This window comes from Dasypus novemcinctus, chromosome 9 (assembly GCF_030445035.2).
Source record: "Dasypus novemcinctus isolate mDasNov1 chromosome 9, mDasNov1.1.hap2, whole genome shotgun sequence".
In the NCBI taxonomy this organism is placed as follows: Eukaryota; Metazoa; Chordata; class Mammalia; order Cingulata; family Dasypodidae; genus Dasypus; species Dasypus novemcinctus.
This window is the reverse complement of record NC_080681.1, coordinates 33,238,682-33,253,619: the sequence shown is the minus strand read 5'-3', so window position 1 is coordinate 33,253,619 and position 14,938 is coordinate 33,238,682. Positions and strand designations below refer to the sequence as shown.

The 14,938-nt window shown below is 40.0% G+C and overlaps 1 protein-coding gene across 1 annotated transcript in view; it reads right to left on the bottom strand.

Annotated features, from left to right (window-relative positions):
* DIPK1A (divergent protein kinase domain 1A) overlaps positions 1-14,938 on the bottom strand; it is a 159,294-nt gene that overhangs the window by 11,638 nt on the left and 132,718 nt on the right. The window contains exon 3 of the mRNA XM_004455593.5: positions 5,809-5,916. Coding sequence (XP_004455650.1) covers positions 5,809-5,916 — 108 coding nt within the window. The remainder of the gene's footprint in view (positions 1-5,808; positions 5,917-14,938) is intronic.

Sequence of the window (14,938 nt, the reverse complement as noted above, 5' to 3'; positions counted from 1 at the left end):
TTTTTTCATGCTGAGTGGCTCACCTTATGGGGTGCACTGCATGCGCGTGGGGCTACCCTATGCGGGGGACACCCCTGCATGGAAGAGCACTCCTTGCGTGCAGCAGCAGTGCATGTGGGCCTGCTCACCACACAGGTCAGGAGGCCCTGGGTTTGAACCTTGGAACTCCCATGTGGTAGTCAGATGCCCTATCTGTTGGGCCAAATCCGCTTCCCTGCCTCATGTATTTTGGGGCACCCAGATTTGGTACATAAATATTTATGACTGTTATTTCTTTCTGGTGAATTGTTGCTTTATTAATATATAATGGCTTTCTATAACTCATAACTTTTTTTGCATTTAAAGTCTGTTTTATCCGATATTAGTACAGCTACCCCTGCTCTTTTTTGGTTACTGTTTGTGTGCAGTATCTTTTCCCAACCTTTCACTTTCAGCCTGTTTGTATCCCTGGGTCTAAGGGGAGTTTCTTCTAGGCAGTATATGGATGGCTCATGTTTTTTTAATTCATTCTGTCAGGATATATTTTCATTAGGGAGTTTAATCCATTCATATTTATTGATATTACTGTAAATGCATTATTTATTTCCATCATTTTATTCTTTGGTTTTCATATGTCATATCTTATTTTGATCTGTCTTCTCACTCTTTTGGTCATCCTTTCTTCTATTCTTGCCTTCTACATTCTCCTCCAACCCTCTCTCTTTTCTGTCTTTTTTTTCTCAGGCTATAAAGCTCCCTTTAATACTTCCTGCAAAGGTGGATTCTTTTTTATGAACTCTCTTAGTTACTGTTTTGAATATTTTAAACTCACCTTCACATATGAAGGACAGTTTTGCTGGATAAAGTGTTCTTGGCTGGCAATTTCCCCCTTTCAGTATCCTCATTATATCACACCACTGTCCTCTCACTGCTATGGTTTCTGATGAAAAATCTACACTAAGTCTTACTGGGCATCCCTTGTACGTGATAGTTTGCTTCTGCCTTGCTGCTCTCAGAATTTTCTCTTTATCTTTGGTATTTGAAATTCTGAGTAGCATGTATCTTGGGGTAGGTTTATTCAGATTTATTCTGATTTGAGTATGCTTTGCTTCTTGGACTTGTAAATTCATTTCTTTCATGAGAATTGGGAAATTTTCAGTTATTATTTCCTCAAATATTCTTTCCGCCCCTTTTGCCTTGTCTTCTCCTCCTGGAACACCCATCACATGTACCTTGTTGTGCTTTGTGCTATCATTTAACTCCCTGTGCCCCCACCATTTTTCCCCCATTCTTGTCTCTCTTCAATTTCAGCTGTTCTGTCTTCTGTATCACTTATTCTTTCTTCTAGCATTTCGAGTCTGCTCTATTGATAAATTGTATGCCTCTAACTTTTTAAATCAATATTATTGATACATATTAATAAAGCATACAATTAATCCAAGGTGTACAATCAATAGTATTTGCTATACATAGTTGTGCATTCATCACTTCAATCATTGTTAGAGCATTTTCATTATTTCAATAATAATAATAATAATAAACAAAAAATCAGACAAAGAAACAAACAAGAAAATTCTGCACCTCTCAATCTCTCCATGCTTCCCTCACTGTACATAGGTGCTGTTTCTGGTTATTCTATCCAAAGTGTATAATCAATGGCTTTTAGTATAATCACAAGGTTGTACATTCATCATCTTAAAAATTCTAAGACAATTTCATTTCTCCAAAAAGAAAGACTCTAAACCCCATAGCATTCCTTCCTCACACTTACATAACAACTAATCTTTCATCTTTATGAATTGATTTTTATTTACATTTTATATAAATGGAATCACACAATATGTAGAACTCTGTATCTGGTCTAATGTGTGTGTGTGTGTTTTTAAGGATTTATTTGATTTCTTTCTCTCCATCCCCTTGTTGTCTGCATTTTCTGTGTCTGTCTTCCTTGTTTCTTTATGAGGCACTGGGAACCAAACCCAGGACCTCCAATGTAAGAGTGAGGCACCTAATTCCTGACCCACTTCTGCTCCCTGCTTTGCTGGGTCAATCATGTTTTTCTTCCTGTGTCTCTTGTGGCATCATCTTGTTGCATCAGCTCACCATGCCTGCCCATCATGCCAGCTTGCTTTCTTCTCAGGAGGCACCGGGAACTGAACCAGGGACTTCCAATGTGGTAGGCAGGAGTCCAATCACTTGAGCCACATCTGCTTCCCCTAATGTGTTTTTGATCTCACCTATTGTACCTTTCATTCCCATGAGCTCTGTTATTTTTCTATCCAGGTTTTCAAATTCTTTGTGCTTGCTCTGTGTCTTCTTGGTATCCTTTATCTCTTTAGCCATATTGTCTTTCAACTTATTGATTTGATTTTGGATATTTGTATGACTCTTGATTACTTGTCTCAAATCCTGTGTCTCATCTGGGGTTTTAATATATTCCTTTTCTTGGGTCATTTCTTCCCCTTTCTTAGTACGGTTTGTAATTTTTTGCTGATGTATAGGCATCTGATTATGATGGTGAGTTTACTCTGATGCTCAATTTTTCTCTTTCCTAAGGACTTAGTGGTGGGAGGCTGTGTATTACTGCTGTCCTTTGATTCTTGGTTCAACCTACTCTAGGTCTTTTACGATTGTTCCTGTTTAGTTGCTCAAATCTGGGCCATGGATCCAGTAATGGTTTGCAGACCCACTTCCAAGGGCCTTGAGGAGGGAGGCTGAAAGGCAGGAAAAAGCCTCTCTTATTTACTTTTTAAATTTCTTCACATGCACTTCCTTGGCCCTCCAGAGATGGTGTTCTTCAGCAGCCCTCCCAGCTCAAAGCCTGATGAGTGTGTTCACTGCAACACAGACTGCAAAAGAGTGACAAAGGATCCTGCCTGAAGGCTAAATGCCTCGAAATTCAAACTTTCTTAGAGACTGTTCTTCAATGTTTGCTAGAAGCCCCTTCCCTTTTCCTAGGTAGGAAATAATTCCTTTCCCCTCTGGGTCCTCAGTAATGAGTCCCGGTCAGTAGGGAGGGTGATTGAGGGGGTCAGGTCTCTCTAGTCCCGTGCAGGCTCCCAGGGCAGACAATGGCACGGCCCTACCTGGCCTGGAAAGGCTCTTGGGGCACAGCAGAGCAAATTTGTTGGCCAAAAGTTAAATCAGCCGTAGGCTGCATCCTTCTCTCCCGTTTCCTGGGGAGGTAGAACCTTGTGGTCTGCTTTGTAGCTGTTGGCCTAAGGCCAGAGAATTCAAAATTGTTTACTCATAGGGTGCAGCTTCTACTCAGTCTTTCTGTCGAGAGTATTTTTTCTTGTGCCCCTCTCTCTTCTGGGTGGTGTCCAGGCTTCCCCTGGTTTCCTAAACTCTAGAACATTTTTTTCCAGGCTGTTTCTGTCTGTCCTGGGAGAGAAGGGAGTCCCATGTCTTTCTAATCTGCCATCTAAAAGATTTATATATATATTTTTAGGAGGTACTGGGGAATTAACTTGGGACTTCGTATATGCACAGGAGGCACTCAACCAATGAGTTCTACCTGCTCCAGCACCTGATATGTATTTTTATATAGATATATATTTATATATCTATCTCTCTATGTATAGATAGAAGTTGGTTTATTTGTTTTTTTTTTTTTTTAGGAGGTACCAGGGATTGAACCAGGGACCTCGTACATGGGAAGCAGGCGCTCAACCACTTGAGCTACATATTTATTTATTTAATGAACTCCCCCATATTTATTTAATATTTTTTTAAATTTACTTTATTTTTCTTTCTTTATCTCCCCTTCCTCAGATGGTTTGCTTCTCTAATTGCTGGCCTGGAAAGGCTCTTGGGGCACAGCAGAGCAAATTTGTTGAACCCTGGACCTCCCATGAGAGGCGAGTGCCCAATGGCCTGAGCCACATATGCTCCCTGTGGGCTGTGGCGTCTGCTGGCTTGTGGCCTCTGCTTGTTGTGGCAGGTGTGGCGACTAGCTCTGTTGCGGCAGGAGGTGGCATCTGCTTGTCTTCTTTCAGGAGGTACCAGGACCCAAACCTGGGACCTCCCATGTGGTAGGCCGGTGCCCAAGTGGTTAAACTACATCTGCTTCCCCCCTAATATATTTTTAAAAGCCAAACTACACAGAAGGATGTAAGGCAAAAGCAAAGGTAATTCACATTCCATTTCCCTACTCTCTCTTCCCAGAATTAATTACTATTAACAATCTAGCAATTTATCACACATTACAAAATGCTTACTGTGTACAATGGTCTACTAGTTTATTATTTTAATCCTTGTGGCAATACTATGAGGTAGATATTATTCTGGTTTTACCAACTGGAAAACTGAAGCAGAGAGAAGTGAATTAACTTGCTGAAAAAGCAGCACAGTAAATGGCAATGCCAGCAACTGTACCCACGCAGTCTAACCTCAGAATTCATGGCCTTAACCACTAAGCTAGACTCTTCCATATAGAGCAAATAGTGTCATATCAAGTATATTAGCCCAAACAAAGTTGATGATTTCACTCCCCTGCTTCAATCCCTCCAATAGATTAAATTCAATTAGAGTAAGGTCCTAAGCCCTGACCATTGCCTGCTAGGCTCTAAGCTGGCCTGGCCGATGCCTCTAACCTGGTCTCATATACTCACTCATTCCCTATGTCTCAGCAACACTGGTCTTTCTGTTCCTTGAACCTACCTACCAAGCTTGTTCCTGCTTCATGACCTGCTTCATTTGCTCTCGGTTCCGACTGGAAAGCGCTCTTCCCCAGACCTTCATTTGGCTGGTTCCTTCACATGATTCAAGTCTCAGCTGAGAAGTCACCTCAGAACAGATTGTCCTCCACCCCAGATCACTCTCTAATCAGTTACCCTATTTTATTATCTTCATAGTTTTTAGCACTGGCTGATATCTTACTTACTAATCAGTTTATTTCTTTATTGACTCATTTATTAGCTGTCTTCTCCCACATTGGAACACTCGGCACACGAGGGCAGAGGCTTTGTCTGTCTGGTTCCCCATGGCCTCTCCCAATGTCTCCAACAGCGCCTGGCATGTAGTGGACCTCAAATGCTGGACTTTCAGAAATCCTCTTAAACAGGATTAGTATGGTCAACTTAAAAAATACTTAAAATTTATTTAAGAGTAGTGAATATTTATATTGGAATTTCAGAAATAATATAAAGGAATAAGATGAACTTAAAAATCACAGAATATTCCATGTCCAATGATAACCAGAGTTGATGTTTTGTTGTATTTTCTACTAGTCCAATAGAATCTTATGGTTTTTCTTTATATTTTTTTGGTGGTAAATGAGGTGGAACATTTATTTCATCATGCTTGTTAGCCAATGGTAGTTCTTTTGTAACTTACCTCCTCCTGTCCTTTATCCATGCCCGTAGTTTAATTCTTCACTCAGGTATGAGCTCAAATGTTTCAGAAAGGTCTTCCTTGATCACCTTTTCTCATATACATATCGACTCTCTCCACCCCCTGCATTCTCCTTCACTTTACGCTGTGCATCTCCCTTTTAGAACATGCCACTTTCTATAATTATCTTGTTTATTTCTTTATCTGTCAACTGTTTGCACTCCCTTACATCCCTCAGAAAAATGTAAGGTCCTTATTAAGTGAAGTAATCTTATCTGTGCTACTCATCACTGTAGTCTGAGTAACTACACCAATATTTGGAACAGGGGATCAATAAATATCTGTTGAATGAATTAAACAAAGCATACAAAATTGAAATATATATATATAATATACTAAAGCTCTGATTCAAGAAGTCTTTTAATAATGCTTTTAGTTTAAGGTAAAATTAAGAGGGCACTATAAATCTATAATGTTTATTCATAATGTCCATACCTGATTGTTGGGCTTGGTTGATAAGCATTTTCCAAAGTAAAGAGTTTCTGTAACACAAAGGCTATTACATGCAGGCCCATCGATAACTCCAGTCTTGTACTTATCACACTAAAAGAACAGAAAATAAAAAGTAGTTAATGGAAAAATGTTCAAAATAAAGACACAATAAAGAGATATCTATATTCTTTTGTCTTATTTTTTATATTCTTTTGGAGAAAGTTGTATGATGAAAAGAAATCAGACTTTCGGATTGGGCCAACATGGATTTGCATTCAAGCTTAGTTACCAGCTAAATAATGGGAAAGTTACTTAACTTCTTTGAGTTACAGTTTCCTTATTTGTAAAAAAGAGAATAATAATGTCTGTTACCTAAATGAGATACTATCAGTGTCTGCTATATCTGCCGAACAGAGCTGGCATATCACAGATATGTGACACTATTTTACTCTTTTAAAGACACATATACCCATTGGCCGTTGATATGAATATTTATCTATCTCTGTCAGATTACATTCTTCTTTTTCTTTCTGGTTTACAGTACTTCTTAGAAAAAAGTCCCAAGTTGAGGAGACAGAGAGCATGTTTATTACTTTTGACGAATAGTGCAACACCCTTTCCTAAAGAATTGTTTAAATTTGGATTTTGGGAGGAGAGGCATAAAATGAAAGGCAATTTGTGATTTTGCTTAATTTTCTAGACAGTTTTGGAAAATTATCTGACCTCATCCTCTCACTGTGACATATATAAAAATGCCTAATACTGTAGAGTATTCACCATTTCATAGTGCAACACTGATTCCCTTTTTGCAAATGAGGGAAATGAAATTCAGGGAGATTAAGTGGCTTGAATAGTTGACTGAGAATTCACTCTTAATCCTCTGCTTTCTGCTCTCTCAATGGTAAAGAAATGGATCAACTGAGCCCTAACAAAAGGTGTACAGCAGTACAGGGCAACATTTTTATCCTTCTGTCCCCAGAATTAAAAAAACAAAAACTTTATTTTGGAATAATTTTAGATTTACAGAAAAGTTGCAATGGCAGTACAGATAATTCCTGTACACACCTCACTCAGATTCCCTTATTGTTAGCCTCCTACATTACTATGGTATGTTTGTCAAAACTAAAAAAAAACAACAAAAAACGAAAAAATAACAACCCCTTTAAGGGGTACAAGCTGTGGGAATTTCTCAGGACTCTGTATGGCATCATGAAAGAGAAGGCAAGTAGGGCCAAATGATAAAATCTTTAAAAATGCTATCTTTGTTGGAGGCAGTCTGTTGATGAAATAGAGATTCTATAACCACTACCGTAGTTGCTAGGCAGATGTTTAGTCTAAACCAATCTGTGTATGTGTCTCTTTGTTTCTGTCTCACTTTTTTTTCCTTTTTCTCACACACAACTCTACCGCAAGCAGCTTCACCACTAGCTCAGTTCTCTGCTCTAGTTGTTTCCTGCAAATAGTTGGTTGAGAAAAAACTCCTTTCACTCAGTGATGAGTAACAACTGAGAATCAGAAGAAAACAAGCATGAAATCTACAAAGCAAGTATACAAGACAAAGAAGGAAAGGAATAGAAGAAGCAAATGACAGAACAATAAATTCCTGTCCCCAAAATGTTTCACAGAGCAGACCAAACATATGGCTATGAATTCAAATCACTTAATAAAATAGTTTAAAAACAGTCTCAAAGCAAAAGAAATGATGAGACAACAGAAGGAAATGAAAAACAAGCTCATACAAGTCAGAAAATAAGAAAAAAGTCATAGACATAAAGCCACATTCGAAAAAGGAAGCACAGAAAGTATAAAAACACAGCAAGACATACGAAGGCTATCTCGAGAAAAGTGAGCAAAATGAAATGGAAATTTTAAAAAAAATTTAAAAGTAGGGGATTTTTCCTTTTGAAGTAATCCTGTATGATAGGCATGACTGTTTTGTAAACTCACAACTTCTCTAATTTAAAAAAACTGAAATAGTCAAAAAAATTAAAAATAATTTGAGATTAAATTATAAATACAGAAGACAAAGAATATACAGCACGTTTATAACAAATATAACAGAAAGAATATGCAGAGTAGAATCCAAGAAAACTTCATATAAATAAAACAACACTTGAATCTACTGATTGAAAGGGCATACACTGTCCCAAGAGAAACTGACAGATAATAATCTCTATGGTATTGAGTCAGGTTAATACAGGAAGAGGGAAGATGAGTCACAGCTGAGGCCCGGCAGAGACCATGGCTGCGAAATTCTGCCAAGAAACCCGCTGCTCCTAAGAACAAAGCTGGAAAGACCCCACCTAGACCCTGACCAGGAGATCCCGTTTGGAAACTTCCAAAACAAAAGGCCTCACCATCGGTCCTTTGAGAGCTAACAGGTGGGGCAACCAGTCAGGGCAGCACACAGCTGAGACCCTCCCCAACAATAGGAAAGGGGAGAGGAAAGGTCTTAAAAAGGCCTAACCTGGGGCCCCACCTGCGGGCCTCACCCTGCAGCATGCTGCAGCCACATGTAGGGCTGTGTACTGTTTTTCTTTTCTTGTTTCTTAACAAACTCTTTACTCCCCTGCCTCCACTACGGTGTGTCCTTAAATTTTTTTTTTTTTTAAGATTTATTTTATTATTTATTTCTCTCCCACCCTCCGCTGCCCTGTTGTCTGCTCTGAGTCCATTCAGTGTGTGTTCTTCTGTGTCTGCTTGCATTCTCGGCAGCACAGGGAACCTGTGTCTCTTTTTATTGCGTCATCTTGCTGCGTCAGCTCTCTGGGTGTGCGGCGCCACTCCTGGGTGGGCTGTGCTTTTCTCGTGTGGGGCGGCTCAATGTGGGGCACACTCCTTGCACGTTGGGCTCCCCTATGTGAGGGACACCCCCGTGTGGCAGGGCACTCCTTGCATGTGGCAGCTGTGTGGGCCAGCTTATCACATGGGCCAGGAGGCCCTGGATTTGAACCCTGGACCTCCCATATGGTATGTGGATTCTCTATCAGTTGAGCCATGTCTGATTCCCCTTAAATTCTTTTATGCTACATAGCCAAGAAACTGGAAGCCCAGAATCCAAAGCACTCTGCTAACAATATATCCCATTGAAATTTATTGAACTTCAAATATATAGAATTCTTTGAATATCCAGGCAGAAAGTTCAAGACTCCTTTAGGGGAAACAATCCAGGCCCGCATTTCTCCACAGCCAACTTCAGCAGTAGACAACAGTAGCACAGTGGCAGCGAAGTGTGACTTGCCCATACCCTAATTTTCTCATCTGTAAAAGGGGAGGTTAACAGTATTTAATTTATGGCATTATTATGAGGTTCCAATGATATATTAAATATAGATATTAGTGATTTAATAAATGCTCAGTAACAGCTTTATTTTAATAATCAAAACTTCTTTCAAGTAAAGGCCATCAAATGATTTGAAAATATAATTCCCATTAGCACCTTTTGAAGAAACTATTAAAGAATGAATTTCAGCCACCGAATTGATGAATGGACACACTGAACATGGAAACCAGTTGAAATGAAGGACTAAGATGAAAACGATCCTGGGCATAGGATTTGTAATAATTGTCAGTACAAGATCTGACATATGCTATAGGCTTACCATGTGCCAGGCACTGTTCTAATGAAATGCCTTGATTATCATGCCAGCCTGTGGAGCACAGCCTATTGCTATACCCGTTTTAAAGATAAGGAAATAGAAATATCTGTTAAGTATTTGGTTAAGGTCATGCTGCTACAAAACAATAAAGCCAGTATTCTAACCCAGGCAGTCCGGCCCCACAGCCCATGCTTCCAGTCTTTATTGTTGAGAATGTCAATGTTATAAACTATGCCAGCAAAAGTAATAAAATTAACAAAACCAAGAAAGGGAGGTGCAAAAAGATGGGAGGTGGTGAAGGGAAGTTGATTTCCCCATCTTTTTTTTTTTTAATATGTATTTTTAATTAAAGGAGTTGTAGGTTTACATAAAAATCATGCATAAAATACAGAGTTCCCTTGTACCTCCCCATCCTTTTTTTTTAAGATTTATTTTTATTTATTTCTCTCCCCTTCCCCCCCAGCACACCCAGCTGTCTGCTTTCTGTGTCCATTCGCTGTGTGTTCTTCTGTGTCCACTTGCATTCTTGTCAGCGGCACTGGGAATCTGTGTCTCTCCTTGTTGTGTCATCTCGCTGCATCAGCTCTCCTTGTGTGTGGCACCACTCCTGGGCAGGCTGGACTTCCTTTCACAAGGGGTGGCTCTCCTTATGGGGCGGACTCCTACATGGGGCTCTCCTACACGGGGTAAACCCCTGTGTGGCATGGCACTCCTTGCGCATATCAGAACTGCATGTGGGCCAGCTCATCACACAGGCCAGGAGGCCCTGGGTTTGAACCCTGGACCTCCCATGTGGTAGGCAGATGCTCTATCCGTTGAGCCAAGTGTGCTTCCCTCCCCACCCATTATTAACACCTTGCATTAGCGTGTGGTACCTTTGTTACAACTGATGAAAGGATATTCTTCTAATTGAACTATTAACTACAGTCCTGTAAGGAAGATGAAGATGGAACACCATTTCCATGAACCTGAGGCCCTGGATGGGCTGGTCTGGCCAGCTACCTGACCCTCATAAACAGGGGGTTTGGATGTAAGCATCGAAGGGACCCCTGTGATGATAATCATGGGGTCTGGTAATTGTTAACTAGTAACCCTTGTGGCCCACTGTCTGTAACCTTATAAAAGCTGACCATGTCTGTCTGGTGGCGCGGAGTAGGGTGCAATGTACCCCCTGGCCTGCCTCCACTGGGTTCTGTGTGTGAGTAAGTAGTAAGGGCATGACCTTGGCTGGGCTCTGGTGTGGTTTCTCTGGAATATCAAATTAGTTGGTCAGGCTTGACTGCCTGTGTTACAATTAGCCTAGTAGGCCTCCCACATCAACAAACTCTTCCATCATTGTGACACATCCACTGCACCTGGCAAATACATTCTGGAGAACCGCTAGTAATATATATACATTCTTTCAACCACATTCACATATATAAATGGTGTTAACCACATTCACAATGTTGTACTACCTTCCCCACCATCCATTACCAGAACTCTTCCATCACCCAAGTAGAAATTCTGTATCATTTAAGTATATTTAACATTCAAGGTAACAAAGTAATAAATCAAATACGAGAAATAGAAGTATATTCAAAAGTACAGTGCTAATTACTAGAAAAACTAAGAATAATAATCTAAATGATTACAATTAGGTGGGTAGAGCAAATTGATATTATTGATGAATTCCAAAAAGAAATATTGGATTATGATTGTAAACTGGTCTTTTCCTCTGGGCATAATAGAGTATACTGGATTCAGAGGTTGTACTTTTACTTGATTAAATAATGATTAAGGATTTGATTGGGCCACATCAGTAGGATGTCAGCCCCCTTGGTGGAGGGACTCACAGAGAAACTGTACCACAGAGAAGGGAGGTTGGAGTTTTGAGCTGGAGCCCTGGGAAGTAAGCACACAGAAGAGATTGTCGTGAGGAAAGAGAGAAGGCCCTGGGAAGAAAGAGGAGCCATTCGCCTGATAGTCACAGCTGCAGAGACCAGAGAATGAGCAGCTGAGCCCAGAGAAAGGCAAGCCCCAGGAACAGAGGACCCAGGAAGCCTGGACGCATGCAGATGTCGGCAGCCATCTTGCTCCAACACATGGCAGTGGAATGGTGAGGGAAGTAAATTACGCGTTATGGCCTGGTAACTGTAAGGTCCTACCACAAATAAATACCCTTTATAAAAGCCAGTAGATTTCTAGTATTTTGTATCAGCACCCCTTTGGCTGACATACAGTGGGGTAAAGATATGGGATGATTAGTAATATGGTAATTTTGTCATTGCTTGTAGTGGGGAATAAACAGATATGGTATAAAGAAATAAAGGTTGAAGTACATGTTTGTTTGTTTTTTAAGGTTTATGTATTTTGTATTTATTTCTCTCCCTTCCTACCCCCCCACCCAATCCCAGTTGTCTGCTCTCTGTGTCCATTTGTCGTGTGTTCTTTTGTGTTTGCTTCTATTATTGTCAGCGGCCTAGGAATCTGTGTCTCTTTTTGTTGCATCACCTTGCTGTGTCAGCAAGATGCATGTGTGGCACCAATCCTAGGCAGGCTGGACTTTCTTTCACGCTGGGCAGCTCTCCTTACCGGGTGCACTCTTTGCGCATGGGGCTCTCTTACGTGGGGAGCACCCCTGCATGGCACAGCACTCCTTGTGTGCATCAGCACTGTGCATGGGCCAGCTCCACATGGGTCACGGAGGTCCTGGATTTGAACCGTGGACCTCCCATGTGGTAGACGGATGCTCTATCCATTGAGCCAAGTTCACTTCTTGAAGTACATGTTTTAAAGCTATAGTTACATAGAGAAACACCAGAAGAGCTAAAAACAGAATACAAATTTTCCTAAATTATAAGTAACATGTAAAATAAAGCAAGCAAAGAAATATACACTCTTTAAAGATACAAGCCAATTGAATCCTTAAAAACAGAAAGTAGACCATAAAATGTGATACAGAACTAAGTCATATCTATAAATGTCAATCAGGTAAGCTCACCTACTGAAAAAAATCCTCAGAAAACAGTGTTTAAAAAGTTAAAAATATAAGCTGGCCAAAGGTATATGGTCATGGACGTTCTAATACATTTTACAACGTGGATGAACCCTGAAGACATCGTGTTGAATTAAACAAGCCAGTCACAAAAAGACAAATATTGTATGATTCTACTTATACTAAATATCAAGAATAGGCAAATTCATAGATGCAGGAAGCGTATTTGAGATAACCAGTGGGGAGTGGAGGTAGGGAGTAGGGGGAAGGAGAGGGAGAGTTACTGATTAATGGGTAGAGAGTTTCTTTTTGGGGTGATGAAAAAGTTTGGAAATAAAATGTGGTTGTACAACATTTTAGATGTGATTAATAAATTGTACCTTAAAAATGGCTAAAATGGTAAATTCTATGTTATATACATATTTTACCACAATAAGAAATAAAGGCTATAAATCCCAAACCGAGAGAATTCTTTTGATCCTTGTATCTGCATTAGTCAGCCAAAGAGGTGCTGATGCAAAGTACCAGAAATCTGTTAATTTTTTATAAAGGGCATTTATTTGGGGTAAAAGCTTACAGTTACAAGGTCCTAGAGAGTCCAACTCAAGGTACCATAAGAGGTATTTTCTCACCCAAAGTCTGTTGGCACATGTTGATGCAAGATGGCAGGCGATATCTGCCAGGGTTCAGCCTTCCTGTTTCCTCTCAAGGCTCTGCGGTCCCAGCTCCTTCTGGTCTCAGCAGTAGGCTGGAGGGCTTGTTTCTTTCCAAGCTCAGCTACTCTGTTCTCATCACAAGGTCAAGCATAAACCACCAGGTGAATAGCTTATCTCTCTTCCAGGGGCCGCAGGATCCTCTTCCGTGTCCATGGAGCACCCTCCCTCTATGTATCTGTCTATCTACTTCTGTGTCTCCTAGATTGAGCATCCATTTATATAGCCCACAAAGGGGATGAGTACTTAAACTGAGTCACCCTAATCTTAAGAGAATGTAATCAAAGGCATCTCAGCTGAATCTAATACAATCAAATGGTATCATGCCGAGAGGAACAGACCAGTTTACAAGCATAATCAAATATCTTTTTTCTTTTTGGAATTCATAAATAATTTCAAACTGCCACAGTCTCCCAATCTCTACTTTAGACCTTCTTGCTCTTTTCTGGTGTCCTCAATTATGTTCTGATTGCCCTTTCTCAAAATTCTCCCTCTGTCTGGTTCCTTCAAACTGATGACACCATGCTGCTCACAGATCAATCTTGCCCAACTCTGGTTCCTGGAAACTTACAACCTATTTAGGGGGCCAACACTGGGTTTTCTCTTGTCTGGGATAAGGACTGAGGGTAACTTCCTGAAACTGTGGCTTTGGGGCTTAAATTTTTCATGACTCCAAGGAAACAGCCAAAACACAATAGACTACATTAAGTACTCAACATTTTGAGAGGCCAGCACAGCCTCCTCAGACATGTCCACTTGCCTTCCCTACCAACATTTCCTACACTGTGCTGTGAGGACAAGGATAGCCCTGATAGAGATTGACAGTCCTGCCCTACTTTATCCATGTGTAAGTTAAGTGAAAAACATCTAGGAGCGGTTGCCCTTCAACTACCAATAGCAGAGAAGTTCTGGGTGAGTCATTGACTAATGCCTGCTTTCTTCTTCAGATCTGGCTATAACCGAGAATATTAGGTTTCACATTCATAGGAGCAGCAGAGCAATCTAGCTTGGCAGGGGGCGCATGGGGAGATGTTCAATGCCTTCTACCATGTGTTCCACCTCTGGGGAATTTCATGGAAATGCAGGACCATCTGTTTGGCATCCCTGTTTGGTGGCTGATGGCCAGCAATTTCACTGGCATGTGTTTTCATTAGGGCAAAGGTGGTGGGAGTACTCAGGAGCTTGAGTGAAACATCCTGTGGGTGAGGTTGAGGGTTCCCAAGGAACTTAAACCACATAGACCATGTTCTCTGACCACAGAAATAAGAAATCTACAATTTAAAGATAGTGTAAAAATGAATACAGACTTGTTTGGAAATCAAAAAGCCCACACCTAAATAATTTATGGGTTAAAGTAGAAATCTCAATGGAAATGCAGAATATTGAGAACTGAATAATAATAAAAGTATGTATATATTGTTGTGAAATACAGCTGACGCAGTTCTTAGAGGGAAAATTTACACCATGGTGAAAAAAAATAAGAGACTGAATATAAATAAGTGCTCAACTCAGACCCAAAACAACAACAGAATAAATCTCCCCAAAAGTAGAAGAAATAATTAAAGCAGAAATTACTGAAAAAAAAAAATAAAAAAGATCAACAATAAAAGTAGTTAGTTCTTTGTAAACTTTGACAAAAGAAATAAACCTTTAGCATGAGAAGGCATGATAAATATTGCTACAAAAGAAAAGAGTAGTGATAGAGAATTATATAAACAACTTTATGGCAATAAATTTGAAATGAACAATTTTTTCTAGAAAAACATAAATATCTAAAGATGATGCAAGAAGAAATAGAAAAGTTGAATAGAATAACAATCACTCAAAAAATTGAGTCAGTAGCC